Source organism: Ovis canadensis, chromosome X (assembly GCF_042477335.2).
Source record: "Ovis canadensis isolate MfBH-ARS-UI-01 breed Bighorn chromosome X, ARS-UI_OviCan_v2, whole genome shotgun sequence".
Taxonomy (NCBI): domain Eukaryota; kingdom Metazoa; phylum Chordata; class Mammalia; order Artiodactyla; family Bovidae; genus Ovis; species Ovis canadensis.
In genome coordinates this window covers 66,420,083-66,445,186 of record NC_091727.1, presented here as the reverse complement: position 1 = coordinate 66,445,186, position 25,104 = coordinate 66,420,083, and the positions used below count along the sequence as shown (strand labels likewise).

At 39.2% G+C, this 25,104-nt stretch overlaps 1 protein-coding gene across 2 annotated transcripts in view; it reads left to right on the top strand.

Annotated features, from left to right (window-relative positions):
• Positions 1-25,104, top strand: part of HDAC8 (histone deacetylase 8) — a 262,891-nt gene that overhangs the window by 62,686 nt on the left and 175,101 nt on the right. For both annotated transcript variants that reach the window (XM_070291830.1, XM_070291829.1), the window contains 3 exons: positions 11,836-11,948; positions 15,831-15,908; positions 16,500-16,608. In XM_070291830.1, the coding sequence (XP_070147931.1) occupies positions 11,836-11,948; positions 15,831-15,908; positions 16,500-16,608 (300 nt within the window). The remainder of the gene's footprint in view (positions 1-11,835; positions 11,949-15,830; positions 15,909-16,499; positions 16,609-25,104) is intronic.

Sequence of the window (25,104 nt, the reverse complement as noted above, 5' to 3'; positions counted from 1 at the left end):
GGCAGCAGGAAGAAAATTTGGAGAAGTTAGATTTGAGAATATTAGCCAGATATTGAAGAAAACTAGAAGAATTGAAAAGTTGCTAAGGATCAACAATTTGGGCAAGGTAATAGGATCCAGTCCAGTTTCCAAATAGGTACCAAAGCTGGTTTTTCTACACAGGAATGGAAGTCAATTACATCTACCACAGAAGACAAAGTTTGCATAGTCATCAGCAACCTGCAGTTTATAAAGATATACAAAATTGTTCAAAGACAATAACTAGATTCTGATAACCTGGAATGGTATGCTATAGATGAGTTAGTTTTCCTTTGAAACCAAAAAAACTTTCTATTCATTGTTCTCCTTTTGATCAAAGATAATCTCAAATAAAGATTCTTCTTTTTTGGCCATTCTGCTTGGCATGTGTGATTATAGCTTCTCAACCAGGTATCGAACCTGTGCCCCTTGCATTGGGAGCATGAGGTCTTAACCACTGAACCACCAGGGAAATCCTAGTAAGATTGTTCTTAAACTCAAAATAAGGTTGGTCTCACAAGCAACAGAAGGAAAAAAATAGATGAGCTGGACTTCATAACAATTTAAAACTTTTGTGTATCAAAGGACATCATCAAGAAAGTGAAAAGACAGCCTACAGAATGGAGGAAAATGTTTGCAAATCATATATCTGGTAAGAGTCTGGTATCCAGGATATGTAAAGAACTCATGCAACTCAACAACAAAAAGAGAAACAACCCAATGTAAAAATTGACAAAGGACTTGAATAGATATCTGCAAAGAAGACATACAAATGGCTAATAAACACACAAAATGATGTTTGACATCATCAGTCATCATGGAAATGTAAATCAAATCCACTATGAGACCCCATGCCCACTAGGATGACTAGAATTTAAAAAAAAACAAACAGGAAATAACAAGTATTGGTGAGGATGTGGAGAAATTAGAACCCTTGTACATTGCTGGTGAGAATGTAAATTGCAGCCCCTGTAGAAAACAGCTTGGTTATTCCTCAAAAGTTAAATATAGAATTACCACATGTCCTAGCAATTCCACCCCTAAGTATGTATCCAAAAGGAAGAAAAGCAGGTACTCAGAAAAATACTTGTACACAAATGTTCATAGCAGCAATATTCACAATAGTCAAATAGTGGAAACCACCCAAATGCCCATCAACAGATGAACATATACACAAAAGTGGTATATACATAGAACAGAATATTACTCATATAAAGGAATGAAGTACTGATGATTGCTGTAACATGGATAACCCTCAAACACATGCTAAATAAAAGAAGCAGACAGAAGATCACATGTTATTCTATGATGCCACTTATATCAAATATCCAGAATAGGTAGATCTGTAGAGACAGAATGCAGATTGGTAGTTGTCAGGGACATGAGAGGAAAGAATAGGGAATGACTGATTAGTTCAGGATTTTCTTTTGAGGTGTGAAAATGGTCTGGGACTAGATTGAGGTAGAGATTGAATAGCGTTATAAATGTACTAAATGCCACTGAATTGTATGCTTTAACATGATCATTTTTTATTATGTGACTTTTACCTCAATTTAAAAATATTAAAAAATAAAAATTAGGCCTCATTAGATTTGGCCTGATTATTTATATAGGTGTTGCAAAAATGCTAATTTACCATATATACCTTAAGCTTGCTTTGCTGGAATTTTTCATAAGAAATCTCATTTTGAAGTCTATTAAGGCTAGGAAACCAAGCTAAGATTTTACCTGCAGTACCTATGAATTTGAAAGAACTCCTCTCGTCTTAAGTTCTCCAAAATGTTTTTAAGTTTCCAGAACCTGCCAGGAAGCAACTTTCCTTATTCACCTGTAAGGCTGGGAACCATATAAACCAGGTACCAGGCTAGATTTCCCAAGAGAGTTTTCCACATATTGGCTCAATAAAGTCAACCTTAGTTCCTAAAAAGTGTCTGATCAAATCTGATTTAATGAGCATCTTTATCAAATATGACATTCCAGGCAAGACCTTGGTTATAAAACCAATGTTTCCAATCATGTCCTAATAACAAGCAGAAGAGATCTATTCTCATTGAACCTATAGAGGTAATTACATTGCTATGAAAATAAAAATAAGGTAAAAGTTTTCAAATCCTGGAAGGCTCAGGCATGGGGACTCTGGCAAATAAAAACATATAATAGCCACTGAGGGCATTAATGAATCTCTAGGAACTTCTTATGTAGCATATAATTCCTGAAATATTTATATTAATAACATTTTGCCTATACAAATTTAGCTTAGGGAAGGCTAAGCATCTTTTCTGGTTTGGCAACTCTTCTCATACATGTCATCAATAGTAATGTATCAAATAAACCTAATTATTTCTAGCACCTCTCATTTTCTAAGGTAAAAGAACAAATCCTTTATGATTTCACAAGGACCCTCTGGACTTGATTAGAATAAGTGATTACTGAAAAATAATACTTGGTTCTCTCTTTAACCAAAATGACAATAAAGGATCTTAAAAATGAGCATAGAAGGTAATATGCTTGTAAAGTATCTCATCTCTTTCATAAGTGAGAAGACTTTGCTTTCTTAAATTATGTTATACTAAAGTCAGTGTAAACCATAGAAGGTTATTCCAGTAAGACATAGAATCTTAGTTATCGAGGAAGCAGAACACTTGCAACCTGTTATTAAAAGAAGGAAGACAAATAATCCAGAAAACTTGTCATTTTAGCAGAGAGAAAATCAAAATCTAGTTTTGCATCAGTGTAATCTTTGATAATATGGACCTAGCAGAAGCAGAAGATATTAAGAAGAGGTGGCAAGAATACACAGAAGAACTATACAAAAAAGATCTTCATGACCCAGATAACCATGATGATGTGATCACTCACCTAGAGCCAGACATCCTGGAATGTGAAGTCAAGTGGGCCTTAGGAAGCATCACTACAAAGCTACTGGAAGTGATGGAATTCCAGTTGAGCTATTTCAAATCCTGAAAGATGATGCTGTGAAAGTGCTGCACTCAATATGCCAGCAAATTTGGAAAACTCAGCAATTGCCACAGGACTGGAAAGGGTCATTTTTTATTCCAATTCCAAAGAAAGGCAATGTCAAAGAGTGTTCAAACTACTGCACAATTGTGCTCATTTCACATGCTAGCTACAAGGGGCTTCCCTTGTAGCTCAGTAGGTAAAGAATCTGCCTGCAGTACAGGAGACCTGAGTTTGATCCCTGGATTGAGAAGATCCCCTGGAGAAGGAAATGGCAACCCAATCCAGTATCCTTGCCTGGAAAATCTCATGGACAGAGGAGCCTGGTAGGCTGCAGTCCATGGGATCCCAAAGAGTTGGGCACGACTGAACGACTAACACTTACTTACTTACTTTACATGCTAGCAAAGTAATGCTCAAAATTCTCCAAGCTAGGCTTCAACAGTGGAGAAGGCGATGGCACCCCACTCCAATGTTCTTGCCTGGAGAATCCCAGGGACAGGGGAGCCTGGTGGGCTGCCGTCTATGGGGTCACACAGAGTTGGACACGACTGAAGTGTCTTAACAGCAGCAGCAACAGCAGGCTTCAACAGTACATAAACCAAGAACTTACAGATGTTCAAGCTGGGTTTAGAAAAGGCAGAGAAACCAGAGATCAAATTCCCAACATCCATTAGATCATAGAAAAAGCAAGAGAGTTCCAGAAAAACATCTACTTCTGCTTTATTGACTATGCCTTTGACTATGTGGATCACAACAAACTGTAGAAAATTCTTCAACAGATGGGATGACCAGACCACCTGATCTGCCTCCTGAGAAATCTGTATGTGGGTCAAAAAGCAACAGTTAGGAGCAGACATGGAACAACGAACTAGTTCCAAATTGGGAAAGGAGTACATCAAGGCTGTATATTGTCACCCTGCTTATTTAACTTATATGCAGAATACATCATGCAAAATGCTGGGCTGGACAAAGCACAAGCTGGAATTAAGATTGCCAGGAGAACTATCAATAACCTCAGGTATGCAGATAACACCACCCTTATGGCAGAAAGTGAAGAGGAACTAAAGAGCCTCTTGATGAAGGTGAAACACGAGAGTGGAAAAGCTGGCTTAAAACTCAACATTCAAAAAACGAAGATCATGGCATTCGGTCACATCACTTCATGGCAAATAGATGGGAAAACAATGGAAACAGTGAGAGACTATTTTCTTGGGCTCCAAAATCACTGCAGATGGTGACTGCACCCATGAAATTAAGACGCTAGCTCCTTGGAAGAGAAGCTATGACCAACCTACACAATGTTTTAAAAAGCAGAGACATTACTTTGCTGACAAAGGTCCATAGAGTCAAAGCTATGTTTTTTCGCTGTGGTCATGTATGGGTATATCAGGGCTTCCGTGATTGCTCAGTTGGTAAAGAATCCACCTGCAATGCAGGAGACCCCAGTTTGATTCTTGGGTCTGAAAGATCCTCTGGAGAAGGGATAGGCTATCCACGCCAGTATTCTTGGGCTTCCCTTGTGGCTCAGCTGGTAAAGAATCTGCCTGCAATGCAGGAGACATGTGCTCGATCCCTGAGTTGGGAAGATCCCCTGGAGAAGGGAAAGGCTACCCACTGCAGCATTCTGGCCTGGAGAATTCCATGGACTGTATATAAGTACATGGGGTTGCAAAGAGTTGGACACAACTGAGTGACTTTCACTTACTTTCACTTTCATGTATGGTTATGAGAGTTGGACCCATAAAGAAGGCTGAGTGCCAAAGAATTGATGCTCTTGAATTGTGGTGCTGGAGAAGACTCTTAGAGTTCCTTGGACTGCAAGGAGATCAAACCACTCCATCCTAAAGGAAATCAGTCCTAAATATTCATTGGAAGGACTGATGCTGAAGCTGAAGCTCCAATACTTTGGCCACCTGATGCGAAGAATTGACGCACTGAAAAAGACCCTGATGCTGGGAAAGATTGAAGGCAGGAGGAGAAGGGGATGACAAAGGATGAGATGGTTGGATGGCATCACTGACTCTATGGACATGAGTTGAAGAAAGCTGCGGGAATTGGTAATGGACAGGGAAGCCTGGCTTGCTACAGTCTATGGGGTTCAAAGAGTTGGACATGACTGAGTGACTGAACAGAATATTTGATACTAAAGTTCTTGGAAATCTTATAAGTCCATCAAACCTTACCTAATTTGACCCCAACAAATAAAATCCTCTTTAGATTTCAGAGGCTCTCTGCTATTTTGGTAAATCTAAATGATTGTTGCCTTTAATTTTTCCAATATATAACATATATATATATATTTAAAAACATGATTCATGCTATGAGTGAAACCAGGAAGCAGTACAGTGTTGAAGCAGGAGTATTGTTCACTTCATTTGTCTTCCTGATCCCTATACTTGATTTCACATGTCAGTGTCTACATTACATACTTGTATTTTCTGTGAAATAAAAACTTAAATAAATCTTGGCAGATTGATTTTCAAAACATTAAAAAAAAAACCACTTTATACCACTTCCTATATCTATACATATTCCTTGTAGTACAACTCAAAGTGGCAAAAAGAACATAGTCATTAACAGACCCAAATACATTTAGCCTCTCTGTAGCTTGTAAAAATAAGAAGAAAAGTATATAAACCCAATATTATGCTTAGTAATTAATGCATTCGTTTACCTAGAAATGATTAAGTATATAATGAATATCCATTAAGTAACTCAATTTATTTTTTTTATTTTTTTTAAGTAACTCAATTTAATATCAACCCAAAGTCTTCAGTTACCTAAAGATCTTATAAATTATCATCAGACTGACATAATTACTGTTGAAATAAAGTTTTTCAGAATAATGACTCAATTCTGTTAAACAAATTTGCATTTGTCATAATCTCAAACATTTATACAGGTAACATTAGCTTATTCAATCAGTAAACCTGTACAAATTTAGGAAGAATATACCCAACTAAAATAAAAATCCACATTTATATTATACTTAACAAAGGTCCATCTACTTAAGGCTATGGTTTTTCCCCTGGTCATGTGTGGATGTGAGAGTTGGGCTGTGAAGAAAGCCGAGCGCCAAAGAATTAATGCTTTTGAACTGTGGTGTTGGAGGAGACTCTTGAGAGTCCCTTGGACTGCAAGGAGATCCAACCAGTCCATTCTGAAGGAGATCAGCCCTGGGATTTCTTTGGAAGGACTGATGCTAAAGCTGAAACTCCAGTACTTTGGCCACCTCATGCGAAGAGTTGACTCATTGGAAAAGACTCTGATGCTGGGAGGGATTGGGGGCAGGAGGAGAAGGGGACGACAGAGGATGAGATGGCTGGATGGCATCACGGACTCGATGGATGTAAGTCTGAGTGAACTCCGGGAGATGGTGATGGACAGGGAGGCCCGGCATGCTGCAATTCATGGGGTCGCAAAGAGTTGGACATGACTGAGCGACTTAACTGAACTAACAATAATAAAGAAAAACTATAACTGATTTTAGTAAACCAAAATTATTAAGTTAGTCTTGTTTACCAAAGATTTACCTATATTAGGCAAACAAATTCTTAAAACATTTCAGCTTATTTTTATAGGAATACTTTTTCAGAATATTAAAAGTCTTGAAAGTTCAATTTCCTTATTTTCTGGGAATTTTAGGAATATTCTGTTTATCTAAATACTTATTTCTATAAACCAATGAGAATAGAGTTGTTTAAATATGAGAAAATTATTAGGAAAATATTACAGACTGACGAGGCCTTTCTGAATTACATATATTATTATTATATTCAGGCTACTGCCAGAGGAGAAATGTTCATTAATAAAGAACATCTCAAAGAAAAGGAAGGGGGACGTGTAGTTTTATAAAGGCAGGTAAACAAGATAATCATCTGTGAGTCTTATGAGAGTCATGAGGAAGCATGAAAATGGTTCTTTTTGGAATATGCCAGGGCAGTGTGGTCTTTTGCAGTTAACTGTTTCTCAGAACACAAAGGATGAGAGGTTTCCTACTCACACTGATTTCTAAAAGCACAGGGCTCAGATAAATTTCAGTACTGTCAATGAGATGACTCTGCTTTGTCAGTTTCGTCTATAGAATTTCTCTGTGTTCTCTTTTATATACCATACTATTTCTGCTTGCCTTTTTTGTTTTGTGTTCGCTTTTGTATTTCTGTGCTATGACCTGTCTCCCTAACTTAATTTTAGGCTCTCTGAGAGAAGAAAGCATGTCTTGCATTGATTTGTATTTTCCCTCCTTCCCTCTTTTTGCCTAAAACACTTAATGTTCCTCCCCAACTACCTAAAAATTATTGATTTCAGTAGAAAGACACATTGTCTCTTTCTTGATGTGCTAAAGTGGTTCAGTTAGTTTAGTTCAGTTGCTCAGTCATGTCCGACTTTTTGCGACCCCATGAATCACAGCACACCAGGCCTCCCTGTCCATCACAAACTCCCAGAGTTCACTCAGACTCGCGTCCATCGAGTCCATGATATCATCCAGCCATCTCATCCTCTGTCATCCCCTTCTCCTCCTGCCCCCAATCCCTCCCAGCATTAGAGTCTTTTCCAATGAGTCACCTCTTTGCATGAGGTGGCCAAAGTACTGGAGTTTCAGCTTCAGCATCATTCCTTCCAAAGAAATCCCAGGGCTGATCTCCTTCAGAATGGACTGGTAGGATCTCCTTGCAGCCCAAGGGACTCTCAAGAGTCTCCTCCAACACCACAGTTCAAAAGCATCAATTCTTCGGCGCTCAGCTTTCTTCACAGTCCAACTCTCACATCCATACATGACTACTGGAAAAACCATAGCGTTGACTAGACGGACCTTAGTTGGCAAAGTCATGTCTCTGCTTTTCAATATGCTATCTAGGTTGGTCATAACTTTTCTTCCAAGGAGTAAGCGTCTTTAATTTCATGGCTGCAGTCACCATCTGCAGTGATTTTGGAGCCCCCCAAAATAAAGTCTGACACTGTTCCCACTGTTTCCCCATCTATTTGCCATGAAGTGATGGGACCAGATGCCATGATCTTAGTTTTCTGAATCTTGAGTTTTAAGCCAACTTTTTCACTCTCCACTTTCACTTTCATCAAGAAGCTTTTTAGTTCTTCTTCACTTTCTGCCATAAGGGTGGTGTCATCTGCATATCTGAGGTTATTAATATTTCTCCCGGAAATCTTGATTCCAGCTGGTGTTTCTTCCAGCCCAGCGTTTCTCAGGATGTGCTCTGCATATAAGTTAAATAAGCAGGGTGACAGTATACAGCCTTGACGTCCTCCTTTTCCTATTTGGAACCAGTCTGTTCTTCCATGTCCAGTTCTAACTGTTGTTTCCTGACCTGCATATAGGTTTATGTTTTTCTGGAACTCTCTTGCTTTTTTGTTGACCCAGTGGATGTTGGCAATTTGATCGCTGGTTCCTCTGCCTTTTCTAAAACCAGCTTGAACATCTGGAATTTCACGGTTCACGTATTGCTGAAGCCTGGCTTGGAGAATTTTGAGCATTACCTTACTAGCGTGTGAGATGAGTGCAATTGTGCAGCAGTTTGAGCATTCTTTGACATTGCCTTTCTTTGGGATTGGAATGAAAACTGACCTTTTCCAGTCCTGTGGCCACTGCTGAGTTTGCCAAATTTGCTGGCATATTGAGTGCAGCGCTTTCGCAGAATCATCTTTCAGGATTTGAAATAGCTCAACTGGAATTCCATCACCTCCACTAGCTTTGTTCGTAGTGATGCTTTCTAAGGCCCACTTGACTTCACATTCCAGGATGTCTGGCTGTAGGTGAGTGATCACACCATTGTGATTATCTTGGTCGTGAAGATCTTTTTTGTACAGTTCTTCTGTGTATTCTTGCCACCTCTTCTTAATATCTTCTGCTTCTGTTAGGTCCATACCATTTCTGTCCTGTATCGAGCCCTTTGCGTGAATGTTCCCTTGGTATCTCTAATTTTCTTGAAGAGATCTCTAGTCTTTCCCATTCTGTTCTTTTCCTCTATTTCTTTGCATTGATTGCTGAAGAAGGCTTTCTTATCTCTTCTTGCTATTCTTTGGAACTCTGCATTCAGATGCATATATCTTTCCTTTTCTCCTTTGCTTTTTGCTTCTCTTCTTTTCACAGCTATTTGTAAGGCCTCCCCAGACAGCCATTTTGCTTTTTTGCATTTCTTTTCCATGGGGATGGTCTTGATCCCTGTTTTCCTGTACAATGTCACAAACCTCCGTCCATAGTTCATCAGGCACTCTATCTATCAGATCTAGTCCCTTAAATCTATTTCTCACTTCCACTGTATAATCATAAGGGATTTGATTTAGGTCGTACCTGAATGGTCTAGTGGTTTTCCCTACTTTCTTCAATTTAAGTCTGAATTTGGCAATAAGGAGTTCATAATCTGAGCCACAGTCAGGTCCTGGTCTTGTTTTTGCTGACTGTATAGAGCTTCTCCATCTTCGGCTGCAAAGAACATAATCAGTCTGATTTCGGTGTTGACCATCTGGTGATGTCCATGTGTAGAGTCTTCTCGTGTTATTTGAAGAGGGTGTTTGCTATGACCAGTGCATTTTCTTGACAAAACTCTATTAGTCTTTGCCCTGCTTCATTCTGTATTCCAAGGCAAAATTTGCCTGTTACTCCAGGTGTTTCTTGAGTTCCTACTTTTGCATTCCAGTCCCCTGTGATGAAAAGAACATCTTTTGAGGGTGTTAGTTCTAAAAGGTCTTGTAGTTCTTCATAGAACCACTCAGCTTTAGCTTCTTCAGTGTTACTGGTTGGGGCATAGAGTTGGATTACTGTGATATTGAATGGTTTGCCTTCAAAACGAACAGAGATCATTCTGTCATTTTTGAGATTACATCTAAGTACTGCATTTCGGACTCTTTTGTTGATCATGATGGCTACTCCATTTCTTTTAAGGGATTCCTGCCGGCAGTAGTAGATATAATGGTTATCTGAGTTAAATTCACCCATTCCTGTCCATTTTAGTTCGCTGATTCCTAGAATGTCAACGTTCACTCTTGCCATCTCTTGGTTGACCACTTCCAATTTGCCTTGATTCATGGACCTGACATTCCAGGTTCCTATGCAATATTGCTCTTTATAGCATTGGACCTTGCTTCTGTCATCAGTCACATCCACAATTGGGTATTGTTTTTGCTTTGGCTCCATCCCTTCATTCTTTCTGGAGTTCTTTCTCCACTGATCTCCAGTAGCATATTGGGCACCTACTGACCTGGGGAGTTCCTCTTTCAGTATCCTATCATTTTGCCTTTTCATACTGTTCATGGAGTTCTCAAGGCAAGAATACTGAAGTGGTTTGCCATTCCCTTCTCCAGTGGACCACAGTCTGTCATTCTGCTAAAATGGTAGGTAGACTCCAAAATTGTAAGCTTTTCATAATTGGAAAATAGCATCCAAGTACTTACATATTCAATTCTTATTTATAGAGAATTCAAGGTTGGACAAACCTTTTCCTCTGACTGGTTTCAGTCTGGCTGCATGTATGATGCCAGTCTCTTCTTTCACTAGATGATCAGCAAGCTCACCTTCATGAGCAAAGCCAATGTCTCGTGATATTTTTACCCACTTCCTGCTGTCTAGTTACCTGTCTCATTGACATAGTCTGTGAACCAGGCCATTGTGCAGCATATGAAATATTGTTGAAGAGATTCCATGAAGAAGTTTATGCATTGTGTAGGCAATACAAAGACTTTACACTCTTGGGCCTCCCTGGTGGCTCAGTTGGTAAAGAATCTGCCTGCAGTGCAGACCTGGGTTTGGTTCCTGGGTTGGGAAGATCCCCTGGAAAAGGGAATGGACTACCCACTCCAGTATTCTTGCCTAGAGATTTCCATGGATTGTGTAGTCCATGGAGTCTCAAAGAATCAGACACGACTGAGTGACTTTCACTTTTCGCAGTCTCATAGTTGCCATTTTAACTGATGCTCATGCCTAGAATTCTATTTCAAGTAAAATATTAGGGAGAATGTAGGGGAAAATGGACTGAATATTCAGTCTGTGGAAGCAAAAGAAACTGAAGCATTTAGAATGAGTTCTTAAAGAACAAATTATAATACATGTTTGATGATGAAGTTCTTTTACATCTACTCAACAAGGCTTAAAGGAAGAGTAATAAAAGAGTAGGTTAATATGCTGACAAGAGGTTAAAGTGACATGGTATCACTGATAGCAAAAATATTAAAGGACATGAGTGAAGTCAGTGAAGAAACTTAAGTGTAGGAGCCAGAAAAACTTTTAAAGAGGCTGCTTCAATCATCATTGTAATAGTTACATTTATGGAAAGGCAACCACACTGTACTGTCCAGGAGGTTATGCATTTGTACATTCTACACTCAGCTTTTATGAGCAACAAGTCCAAGATGTACTAAAAAAAAAAAATTCTAGATTATGTCATAGGGTCAGGACGGAGAAATCAAATTTCCAACACCTTCTACAAATGGCTGATCAGTATAGTCTTTAATGCCCCTTCTAGATTCTAGCTTTCTTAAGCTCCTTTAAGTAGTAATCTGTGTTCATCCTGATGACTTCAGGGTACTACAGGTTTTTTTTTAAATGACTCCTGAATCATTTTAAAAAATTCTGTTTTGTTCAATATAGTTATATTTTAAATCTTTGAAACTCAGGGATCCTGAATGAAAAATATTACCAGTCCACCTAAATATTTAGTTTATAAAAACACTTCATTCCCTGGTCATTCTGGGCCATTTACTATATAATCTTTGTAGGTATGTTTTTGTTTTTCTTAAAAGAAGGGGGAATTGTAAGGGAATGGATCTCAAGGGTTAGATCCTTGGCTATAAAGACTCCCTTGAATTGCTTGTGGCTATTGGCTAAAGCAACTTGTTTTCTTGCAGAGATGAAGCATCTGGTTTTTGTTATCTCAATGATGCTGTCCTGGGAATATTACGGTTGCGAAGGAAATTTGACCGTATTCTCTATGTGGACTTGGATCTGCACCATGGAGATGGTAAGCCTTCACTTTCAGAGGAGCTTTGCTGCTAGGACTGGCAGGCTTTTATCAGTAAAGCTGTTTCTAGGCAGCTGGTAACAGGAGAAATGCCTCTTGCAATTGAAATTTTCCTAATTGAGAACCCTAAAGTAGGTAGAGATTCTTTTAACTGATGCAGTTCCTCCTTTGCTGACCAAGCTGCTTCAAAATTCCAGGTTCCTATAATTTCTCCTCCCCTCTCCTCCAGTAGTGAAGCTCTCCAGTAGAGAATTTTAGGCAGTGGAAATCAGGGCAAGATTTCTTAGTGTTTACTCCAATGCTTAGTAACCTCCATCAGGCCACTTCCATAGGTTCTAAATGAAACCTGCAGTCAGAACTAAGAGTCCTGATGCCGCTCTAGAGAGATGGTATGGGGAGGGAGGTGGGAGGGGGGTTCAGGATTGGGAACTCATGTACACCTGTGGTGGATTCATGTTGATGTATGGCAAAACCAATACAGTATTGTAAAGTAAAATAAAGTAAAATAAAAAAAAAGAAGGGATGCATGATGGACTAACACTCTGAATTTTTCACCAACAGGGATATCAACTTATGTAGTAATCAAGATCTGTGCCACTTGCTTTTTGTATTGTTAAAATTTTTAATCTTGCACAAACCCAGGGGCATCTTCTCTAACTTTTAGTAATAGCAGACTGTAACAATTTGCCTTAACCACATTAATCCTCTCTTAGAAGCTTCACTAAAAGATTGTATGCAGCCCTCCTGTGTACCTTTCATCTGTAATGTAGAGCTTAAGTGACAGTTACCCTCATTCTGTTTCTCTTATAAATATAGCCTGTGTGTCACATATATTTTCATCAATCTAGGAACACTTATCCAGTAAAACTAGTTAAGAAAAAACTCTTCCTGCTCCCCACATCAGTGATTGCTGCTTCCCTGTTTCCAGGGATCTTTTGAGACAAACTAACATAATCAAGGCATAAGAGTGCCTTGCTTCCATAGCATGGAATCTGGGGTCAGCTCTACTGCCAAAAAAGAAAAAGAAGGAAGAAATTGTTGGAGATACCTCCCCAGGTAGTTCAACTAGATGGAAGCTTCCATAGAATGGTGACAGAAAATTAAAGGTAACAGAGGAGAGAAGAGTTAAAATAACCAACACACTACTTCGAGAACCATGTCCAATGAATATAATACTCAACCAGTGCAAAACACAGCTTTGCTCAAAACCCTTCAGAGACGCTGATTGCTTATAACAAGGGTAACATTTGGCCTGTGGCTTGTCTTTGTATGACCAGCAGGCTAAGAATGGTTTTTTACATTTTACAATGTTGTAAAGAAAAAAATGCAATAAAGACCATGTAGTTTGCAAAGTCTAAAATACTATGTAGCCACTTGGTTTGCTAACCATTGTCCTACAGCAATGGTTCTCAAACTTGAATGCAGATTAGGATGACCTGTGAGTGGGGGTCTTATTGTAAAATGCAGATCCCTAGGCCACATTCACCAGATATTGGATTTAGTAGGTCTGGTATGGAACCTGGGAGTCTCCATATTAATAACACCTCAGTTGTTCCACAGGCTACACTTTGAAAACCAGTAGTCTTTGAGGTAAAGTCCACATTATTTGCCCTGTCTTTCAAGGCCTGCCTCAAAGAAGCCACACTTCCTCTCTCCAGCCTTCTCTTCTCTCTCACTACTTGCTGTCTATGCTACTGTACTCAGTGATGCCCGGGCACATCTCACTGTTCCCACCTTCCTGACTTTGTGGTACTTTTTCCTAACCTAGTTTTGCATTCTCTTACCCTTTTATATCTTCAAGTTCTGCCCAAGAGCTCAAGTTGATAGTAAATCTGCTCTAACCACTCCTGTCCAAGTAGTTTCTCTCCCTGCTCACGTCCTATATTGTTTCTATCACTGATTTGATATTTAATTATATATTGTATTATTAGTGAATTCTTTAATGTATCTGTGTCTTCTCATCCCATAGAAACTTTCAGTTCCTCCAGAGCACAGATCAAGTTATTTACTTCATTCTGTCCTACACAGTGGCAGGAACAAACAGACCTATGCCAATAGTAGTGGTTCAGTAAAATATTTGTTGAATGAATGAATGATTATGAAATTCAGACTCTTTGTATCAGAGTTCAAGAATAGAATCAAGTCTATTGAACCATGTAAGAATGAAATAAGACTGTCACCTGAAACCATTCTTTCCATTTGCAATGTTATTTCTGCACCATTTAGAGTTTCCTGTTTTAGCCAACTTTTATGGTGTGTTTCATTTCAGTTTATTTCCCCTCTTCAGCACCTCCCTTCCAGTGACCCCTGCCCCACCTCCAAACACTTACACATTTGGTTTATTTTAAATCTCCCATGATTCCATAACTAGCACCTTACAGTGGCTTCACCAGCACCCCTACCCCATCCTCACTTTCTTTCAGCTACCTAGCCACTCTTCCCTTTCACACCAAGCCCCTTACCCTCCTCTCATGTCCTTTCTTAAAGTATGATTTTCTAACAACACCTAATGGCATTTCCTATGAGAAGTGATACAAATGGCTATTAAACATATGAAAAGGTGCTTAACACCCTAAGACTCAGAGAAATGCAAATTAGAACAAGAACATTCTTTCTGCCTAAGATTAAAAAGAATAATAGCTGGTGTCAGTCATGAAAAGGGTAACTCTCATACACCACTGATAGAAGTGTAAATTGGTACCACCTTTCTTGATGGAGAAATAATCAGGATTTTCATGAGTTGTCCTTGTTTATACTTCCATTTCTAAGTTAAAATACTAGTTTAATTTATTTTCTTTTGTTTACTTAATGCTTTGTGCCTGGAGCCTTTAACTGCTGTTAACTGCCTCCCTAGGGCAAAGCATAAAGCTTGGGAAATTCAAACATACCTGTGATATACAAATAGAGTTAATATTTTTTAAGGTCTCTGTTGGCCTCTAAAGAAGACTGAAGCATTAAGTAAACAGAGACAATTTCTTTATTTGAAGTATAAAAGAGGGTAATACATGAATTTGCTAATAGTCCTCCCATTTTACAACCAGATTATCAGAATACAGTATGACAATTATGTGATTCTGGGAGGAAAAGTGTAGAGGTAAGCAGGGTGTGTATCTGAATAAGTAGTGGCTTATAAGAGACATCATCTATCTCCCAGGCCTCTCTTCATTTTCTGACTCTGTTAAAATGAAAAGGAGACTCCTTTCTTGAAGTTTTTCCTTCTATCTTTTTCCAGGCTTCAAAAAGCTGTCATCAAGCTGCTATTAAGGGCTACTTTCAGCCTTCCATGTTTTAGCCAGAAACATGTACTTAGTATACATGGAACTTTGGGTGGATTGCATTTATAACCAAATCTGTGTTATAGAAAGGCATTTTAAAGTTAGATTTACACTGTGTAGTGCATAATGTTGGTATAGATGATATTTTTCAAAGGGTTGCCATATTGTACTTCTTTGAAAAAAAAAATCCCAAGAATATAAGTTAGAACCAATGAAACAAAACAAAATATAAAACTTCCAAGATGGTGCCAGTTTCCTTTATGCAGCTCTGTTGATAATACATCAATTCTGAGCTCTAGTCTTTCCCCACCTTTTAGAACACATTGTGAAAGACAGCCTGGGCATCCCCATTGCTTGGAAATGTCCAGCTTTAATTTGAATGAATTTGAAAAGGAACCCTAACTTCACTTGGGGCCAAAGTTCTAGCTCATCCTATAATGACAGAGATTTGAGACCTGAGTTTTGTTCCTTTTATTCCACAGCTTGCTAGCTTTATTATTGCTACCTTCTCTCTCTTCCTTTCTACAGCTGCTTTTTAGAGTTTAGGTTGTTAAAAACAGGAGTTGCACTTATGAAGTGTTTCTTCTGCCATTTCTTTCTCCGGTAGGTGTAGAAGATGCCTTCAGTTTCACCTCCAAAGTCATGACGGTGTCCCTGCACAAATTCTCCCCAGGATTTTTCCCAGGCAAGTGATATGTGTGCTCAGTGTTACATTTGAGGAATAAATACTGCAGTTCTTCTACACATTTCTTATATCTTATATTTGGATAGCTACATGCTGTGAATACCTTGTTGGTGCTACCCCATGCAAAAATTTAACAGAGGTCATTTCAGGTGACAATGATAAAAGGAATGTAACACTGCTGCTTTTTCCAGATGATTTTCCTTGATTGTCTATAGCTCACTTATACTTACCGGACTATCAGATAGCCTGCATAACCCCCAACATCCTGATAAGTGCAGTGATATATTAATATTATGTCAATCTAAGGTGTATGAGAAGTCAAGCAGAGAAGTTTCTCTCTCTCTTTTTTCATTCATTTGGTCCAGCAAGTTGGAGACTAAAGTAATTCTATTTTCTTATGATTTTCCTACTTCCCTGACATTATTTACAAGTTTTTTCTTATTCACTAATTTCATTCCCTTAGAAACCATCGTTCATTCAAGATTGTTCTCTTAATTGACCTTTTGATTTTCTGAATTCCTACTCAAAGAAGCCTTCATATTTTCTAATTCTCATGTTCTTAAAACTGTTCTTGGCACTCCTCTTTGACAGGAACAGGTGACGTGTCTGATGTTGGCCTAGGAAAGGGACGGTACTACAGTGTAAACGTGCCCATTCAGGATGGCATACAGGATGAGAGGTATTACCACATCTGTGAAAGGTATGACAGCAGTGCTGAGCCAGCAACAAGCGCATTACATTTCTATTGGATGAAATGGCCTCTAATCTTACAGAATTCTTGTTTTCAAAGAACCATTAAAAAAAAAAATTTAAAGCTACTATATACCCACATACCGTTTACACACTGCTCACTATGCTTATTTGATCAGGTAGCCAGCCCCTGTCTGGGAGGGCAGAGTGTTTGGACCAGAGGCAGACTATCGGTTTGATCTTACCTGCCACCCCCTATGACTAAGGCCTTCCCAAGAGCAGAGTTTCTCAGCTGTCGGGGAATCCCTTGTCTGCTAGTTTCTTAGGTAAAATCTGCATGTAGTATGACCCTCCTCTAGTCTGGGAGGGTCAGTTTTGGTTTTCCATTATGGAGATCTGCTTCCATCCACTGGTGTGAATATTAAAGAGAGTTCTTGAGTTCTATCAGTTGTGTTAAAATTGGAGTCAAAAATTCTGGGGTTTTTTTTTTGCAGTATGGTTAGAGATTAAATTACAGCCACTTGTAGGCAGACAGTTTAGTGCCAGTGTGTAGACCAGACCATTGGGGCTAAAAAGCCCTACAGAATGAGGGAAAGGGTGGCTAAACTCATATTCATAAAAAACTGGGATCGCTCAGGTACAAATTCATTGCTGACATGGCAGTAGAGAAAGTGAGTCTGACTAGAAGTCAGCGAGTCAACATAAGGTAAGTAATGGGGACTGAGGTGTTTTTGATCCCTCTCCCACTTGGCTTAGATGTCTCCCAACATTCTGGTGGAAAGAAGGGCTTCCCAAAGGAGCCTGCACTGGCCGTCACAACTGGCAGTTGTATAAACAAAGTACAAGTATTACAAAATAAAAACTTCATGGTCCAAAGGTGCCTCTTAGCTCAAGAGATCTGGCATGTCAGGTCATCAGCTGTAGCAGTAGCCTCTTCATATTTTGATCATGTCCCCTGGCTACTACCTCTGTATTGTCAAACTGAAAAGGCTTTTTTTTTTTTTTTCATTCTGCCATTGATGGTTTTAATTGCCCTTCTTTGTTCCCCTTAGGCTCTGTTCCGTCCTTGAGGTGTGCAGATCAGAGTTGCTGATGTAACTTTACCAATGATGTCCTGTGGTTCTGTGTAAAAGGAGAATTATTTTGTTTTTCTTTTAATTCTCTTATTGACAGTATCCAACATTTTGTTGCTCCTCTTTTGCCATAGCAGGAAACTAGATTGTTCTCTTCGGTACTCTCTCTACAGGGTTTCCTAGAGCTTTTTCCTGGGGCTCAATTGAAAGGTCAGCACCCATCATCCTGCAAGTGTAGCTTGTAATCTCTGGCCCTCCCTAAATGGATTACCTTACATGTGCCCCTATTGAAGCTCATCTGTCAGTCATGAAACCTCCTGAAGTCTTCCTTTCTTCCCCATCAGCTTGGCATTTCACTGCCTGGAAAAGCTGAGCATCATCTGCAGACTTGAGGGTTTCCCAGCGCCCACCCCCAAACAAGTCTACTACTTACCTTTCTTCAGCCAGAAAAATGTCTGTTTCTCCCCTATTTCTCTCTAAACCAGTTCTTCCTACATGATTTTTAAAAATTGTTATCCCATAGTAATTCATGTTTAAAAATAGCCTTGGTATCAAACTTAATTAAACATTTTAAAAGTGAATTTCGCCTGGAGGAAAAGATCCATGGAGGATCACACATGATTACCATATTGCCACCTCTACCCCAATGTATACAGGAAGCCAGCATTTATTAAAGATTCTTCTAGCTTGTGTACCAGAGTACAAGACACTCATTAGTTTATAGTTACCAGGGCCCCTTTTGCCGTTGCAGCTCCACCAGCAAACTGTACAGAGATCACCCAGAATCAAAACCCAGGCTCCGGGTTTAGATTAGAGAGACAGTCATTTTTCCCTTTGATTTCTTTCAGAAGTCAAGTGTGGTCGGGGCATTATGTGAAGGCACCTCTGATCCCAAGGGTGCCAAGAACGCTTCCTGACCCAAACATCTGTCCCAACTGTTGGACTAATAGCTGATGAAATTCCTTTAAAAGGAAACATACTTTTGTTCTACAATGAGAAATAGGCCTTAAATGGAATTCTGGCTCAACCTCTCCTCCTCATCCACACTCTGCCATTTCATAATAGCAGATTTTGAAAGGGTTAGAGCATAAGCACCCTGAGCATTCAGAGGAGCAGTAGTGCGAAAGGGGCACAAACAATCTTTGCCAACTAGTTTTGCAGAGGGTCAGCTCTAGTAACTGTATCACTTAGTCATTATGCTTTTGATTACTTCTAGTTTGTTGCCTAGAATCAGAGTATCTTGTTCATTTACCACTATGACATCTGGTTCATCTGCCTACCTCAAAAGACAGAGTAGACAGGAATAGCTTACCCATGTAAAAAAGTCATTCAGTTCATCTTCAGTCTTTTCATCCTTTTTTTTCCATGAGCCTACTGGTTTTCTGACTCCTTACCTGTAAGAAACAAAGGGCCTCTTATTGCTGGTTCATTTATAAGATGCTCTAATTTTAGTTTGCCACTGGTTTGCTTCTGAACTATCTTTCCATATTGAATTTAGGAGCTCTTTTTCCTTCCCTTTCTTCCTTTCCTTTTCTTCCTTCTTTTCTTTATGGCTTTTTCCTTCTTTTCTTTATGGCTTTTTCCCCTGCTGTAGCCTTTTTTTGACTTTAACAGCTAGGCAGGAACTTAATGGTTTCATCTTAAGGTTAAACATACCCTCTTTATTTTAAAAAAAATTGTCTTAGGGTTTCTTTCTTAATAGACCAGATATGGAATCTTTACATGAAGATTTTCAACACCAGAAGTTCCATTTTATGAAAAAGACAATTTCACAGTGAGAGCTCCCTAGGTCATTCAGTGCTAATTTAGAAGGGCAAGGGTCACCATTCCCCAAAGCCTCCCGTAATTTATATGTAGGCAAAGTTTGATGGGAGAGGAAAGCTGTTTTGCCAAAGAGACCATTTCCTAATTGCCAATCTCTGTCATCTGAAAAACACTGTTCTGCCTTTATTTAACGTTTGCTCTCTGATTGTATTTAAATGCAATGTGAGATAGTCTTAATAATGTTTAAACTATTACCCAAGAGGCTGTGTTGGTGACTTTGGGGCTTCCCTGGTGGTTCAGAGGGTAAAGCATCTGCCTGTGATGCGGAAGACCCAGATTCGATCCCTGGGAAGGGAAGATCCCCTGGAGAAGGAAATGGGAACCCACTCCAGTATTCTTGCCCGGAGAATCCCATGGACAGAGGAGCCTGGTGGGCTATAGTCCATGGGGTCGCAAAGAGTCGGACATGACTGACTGGCTACACTTAGCATAGTTAAGGAATCTAAGAAAAGGACAAATAACCAAGTACTTCCTTGCAGTTGATTCATGAGAGGTACTGCTCTGAAACCTTAAATCTTGCAGGATGACCAAACTGTTTGCCCACTGTGAACTGTCATGACATATGTATAGTGTGAAGAAGAATTTTAGAGTTGTGTTCAAACTTCTTAGTTTTTACCCTACCTATCATTTTACAGCCCTAACATCCAGAAAACATTCTTTACTAAACATCCAGTTACTAGGATATATCTCACGGAAAGGTTAAATATATGGTGCCTTCCTATATATATACATAATGTGTATGATACAAAGCATACTGAAATTGACACACTTCGGGAAAAAATTACATTTTATTAAGAATATTTGACTATTCAACTTTGTAAAATAATTAATTAGAGACACTGCATAAATATTTTGCCAAAAGGAAAACACATTGTTAAACAGACTTCTCAATGAATAGGACTTAATGAAAGGCCCTATTAAGCAGGGCTTTTCAATCAATAGCAGTCTTTATATCCACATGTACAATACTTTGCTAGTAAGAGCAATCAGCCTGATCAAAGAAATAGTCTTATTCTAGTGAACTAGGGTTCACAGTAGTAATTATTAAAATAAAAATCTTCCTGTATTTGGCCTGTTTACCTTGAATCCTATGGCTTATATGCTGTAACCCAAAATTAAAAGAAACCTTTTTTTTCCCCATCAAAGACCACTGACCTAAAGAAAAATTCAGAGATTCCAGAAGTTTAAAAAAGCAGCAGCAGCAACAACGAAAAAAAGTTTTGTCCCTTCTTTTTTGAGAAAAATATTATACATTTTTATTTTAAGTAAATTTTTTATCACTCTTCAAACTGGTTTTTACAAACATTAATTCTACTATGCTTGGGATAACCAGGATATCCTACCTGGAAAGAACTTGCTCTCTAGGACCACAGCAACCTCATTGAAGGAATAGCTCATTTAAACTCAAGCTTTTATTTCTGTGGGGAATTCCTTCATTCGTCTATACTGAGCTCCACTGCTATTCAGTGAGGAAGGGAAAGAAATCATATAGTGACTCTGCAGTTTATATTTATTGTATGAGAATTTTCCTTAGATCCTAACATGGCCTCTGAAATATAAGTCAGGACTGTTTGAAGCACAAGAATTCATTCCTATAGGTCTTGAGTCAAAATTCACCTCTCTGAAGCCACTCTGACCTTCCTACAAAAGAACTGACTGCCTTAAGTCACCTTATAGAATTTTTAAGATGTTAATTAACAGGAATGAAAAGGGAACTACCAATGCAATAACTTAAGGGATTTGCTTATATTTTATTATAATGACAAGCTTTCATTGTGGCTCAGACAGTAAAGAGTCTGACTGTAATGCAGGAGACCCAGGTTCTATCTCTGGGTTGGGAAGATCCCCTGGAGAAGGAAATGTCAACCCACTCCAATACTCTTGACTGGAAAATCCCATGGACAGAGGAGCCTGGCGGGCTATAGTCCATCGGGTCGCAAAGAGTCAGACACGACTGAGCAATTTCACATAGTATAATGGCACTATTTTATTCATTCACTCGACAAATATTTATTGTCTCTGCTTCATGCCCACCCTGTACATAGGTACTAGTGGTGGTAAACATCCTGGAGCTCCCACATCCTGGAGCTTAGTTCCTAGGGAGGACTTGCCTGTGCCAGGAATTACACTGATCATTTATTTGATTTTTTCCACTTGATACTTCTAACAATATACAATACCTGCAAAGGTGGAGTATTCTTATTCCAGTCTTACTAATAAGAAAGTGTGAAAGTATTAGTCACTCAGTCATATCTGACTCTTTGCAACCGCATGGACTGTCCATGAAATTCTCCAGGCAAGAATACTGGAGTGGGTTGCCATTCCTTTCTCCAAATAAGAGAACTGGAACTTAAAAAGGTTGGTTTACTTAAGGTCACACAGGGAGTATTAACCATCGGTTACACTGTCCCCAAATTGTCACATGGGGGTATGAAATTTTTTTTAATGAGTTTAACAAGTTTAGGGATTTTTAAAATATATTTTATTTTAATAGGATGATAATTATTTTACAATATTGTGATGGTTTTTCCATACATTAATATGAATCAGCCACAGTTATACATGTGTCCCCTGCATCCTGAGCATTCCCAGAGGAATAGGGTGTCACAGAGCACTAGCTTTGGGTGCTCTGCGTCATACATCAAACTCGCACTGGTTATCTGTTTTACATATGGTAATAGATGAGTTTCAATGCTAGTCTCTCAAATCATCCCACCCTCTCCTCCCACTGAGTCCAAAAATCTGTTCTTTACATCTGTGTCTACTTTGCTGCCCTGAATGTAGGATCATAGGCACCATCTTTTTAGACTCCATATATATACATTAATATATGGTTTTTGTTTTTCTCTTTCCGACTTACTTCACTCTGTATAATAGGCTCTAGGTTCATCCACCTCATTAGAATTGACTCAAATGCATTCCTTTTTTAGCTGAGTAATATTCCATTGTGTATATGTACCACAACTTCCTTATCCATTCATCTACCAATGCACATCTGGGTTGCTTCCATGTCCTAGCTATTGTAAATAGTGCTGCAGGGAACATTGGAGTACATGTGTCTTTTTCAATCCTGGTTTCCTCAGGGTATATGCCCAGTAGTGGGATTGCTGGGTTGTGTGTTAGTTTTATTCCTAGTTTCTTAAGGAATCTCCATGCTGTTCTCCATAGCTCTTGTATCAGTTTGCATTCCCACCAACAGTGTAAGAGGATTCCCTTTTCTCCACACCTTCTCCAGCATTTATTTTTTGTAGACTTTTTGATGATGGCCGTTCTGCCGCCATGAGATGACACCTCATTGTGGTTTTGATTTGCATTCCTCTAATAATGAGTGATTTGAGCATATTTTCATGTTTTTCTTAGCCATCTATATGTCTTCTTTGGAAAAATGTCTAAGTGTTCTGCATGTATACTTGTGGCAGGTTCATGTTGATGTATGGCAAAACCAATACAATATTGTAAAGTAATTAACCTCCAATTAAAATAAATAAATTTATATTTAAAAAAATAAAAAGTAAAGGCTGAATATTTCAAAAAAATAATTTATTTATTTTAATTGGAGGATAATTTCTTCACAATATTGTGGCGGTTTTTGCCATACACCTACATCAGTCAGCCACGGGTGCACATGTGTCCCCCCATCCTGAAACCCCCATCTCCCTCCCTACCCCATCCCTCTGGGTTGTCCCAGACACCAGCTTTGAGTGCCCTGCTTCATGCATGGATCTTGCACTGGCCATCTGTTTTACATATGGTAATATACATGTTTCAATACTATTCTCTCAAATCATCCCACCCTTGACTTCTCCTTGCTGCTGCTGCTAGAAGGCGATGGCACCCCACTCCAGTACTCTTGCCTGGAAAACCCCATGGACGGAGGAGCCTAGTAGGCTGCAGTCCATGGGGTCGCGAGGAGTAGGACACGACTGAGCGACTTCACTTTCACTTTTCACTTTCATGCACTGGAGAAGGAAATGGCAACCCACTCCAGTGTTCTTGCCTGGAGAATCCCAGGGGTAACAGAGCCTGGTGGGCTGCCGTCTATGGGGTCACACAGAGTCGGACATGACTGAAGCAGCTTAGCAGCAGCAGCAGCAGTGCAGTATGTAAAAGAATGAGGTAGATTTATACATACTTCTCCCACATAGTCCAAAAGCTTATTCTTTACATCTGTGACTCTTTAGCTGCCTTGCATATAGGATCATATATACGTTAATATGCTGTATTGGTGTTTATCTGACTTAATTCACTCTGTATAATAGGCTCTAGTTTCATCCACCTCATTAGAACTGACTCAAATGTATTCCTTTTCATAGCTGAGTAATATTCCATTGTTTATATGTACCACAACTTCTTTATCCATTCATCTGCCGATGGCATCTAAGTTGCTTTCACGTCCTAGTTATTGTAACAGTACTGCAATGAACATTAGGGTACATGTGTCTTTCAACTCTGGTTTCCTCAGTGTGTAAGCCCAGCAGTGGGATTGCTGGATCATAAGGCAGTTCTATTTCCAGTGTTTTAAGGAATCTCCATATTGTTCTCCGCAGTGGCTGTACCAGTTTGCATTCCCACAACACTGTAAGAGGATTCTCTTTTCTCCACACCCTCTCCAGCATTTATTATTTGTAGACTTTTTGATGGTGGCCATTCTGACCAGCCTGAGATGATACCTCATTGTGGTTTTGATTTGCATTTCTCTAATAATGAGTGATGTTGAGCATCTTTTCATGTGTTTATTAGCCATCTGTGTGTCTTCTTTGAAGAAATGTCTGTTTAGTTCTTTGGCCCACTTCTTGATTGGGTTGTTCATTTTTCTGGTATTGAGCTGCATGAGCTGCTTGTATATTTCAGAGATTAGTTCTTTGTCAGTTGTTTCATTTGCTATTATTTTCTCCCATTCTGAAGGCTGTCTTTTTACCTTGCTTACAGTTTCCTTCAGTGTGCAAAAGTTTTTAAGTTTAATTAGGTCCCATTTGTTTATTTTTGTTTTTATTTCTATTACTCTGGGAGGTGGATCATAGAAGATCTTGCTATGATTTATGTCAGAGAGTGTTCTGCCTATGTTTTCCTCTAAGAGTTTTATAGTTTCTAGTTTTACATTTTGGAAAAGGCAATGGCACCCCACTCCAGTACTCTTGCCTGGAAAATTCCATGGGCGGAGGAGCCTGGTGGGCTGCAGTCCATGGGGTCGCGAAGAGTCGGACACGACTGAGAGACTTCACTTTCACCTTTCACTTTCATGCATTGGAAAAGGAAATGGCAACCCACTCCAGTGTTCTTGCCTGGAGAATCCCAGGGATGGGGAGCCTGGTAGGCTGCCGTCTATGGGGTTGCACAGAGTCAGACACGACTGAAGCGACGCAGCAGCAGCAGCAGCAGCAGCAGCAGCAGTCTTACACTTAGGTCTTTAATCCATTTTGAGTTTATCTTTGTGTATGATGTTAGAAAGTGTTCTTTTATTCTTTTACACATAGTTGACTAGTTTTCCCAGCACATTCTCTTGTTGAAGAGACTGTCTTTTCTCCATTGTATATTTTTGACCTCTTTGTCGAGGATAAGGTGTCCATAGATGCATGGATTTATCTCTGGGCTTTCAATTTTGTTCCATT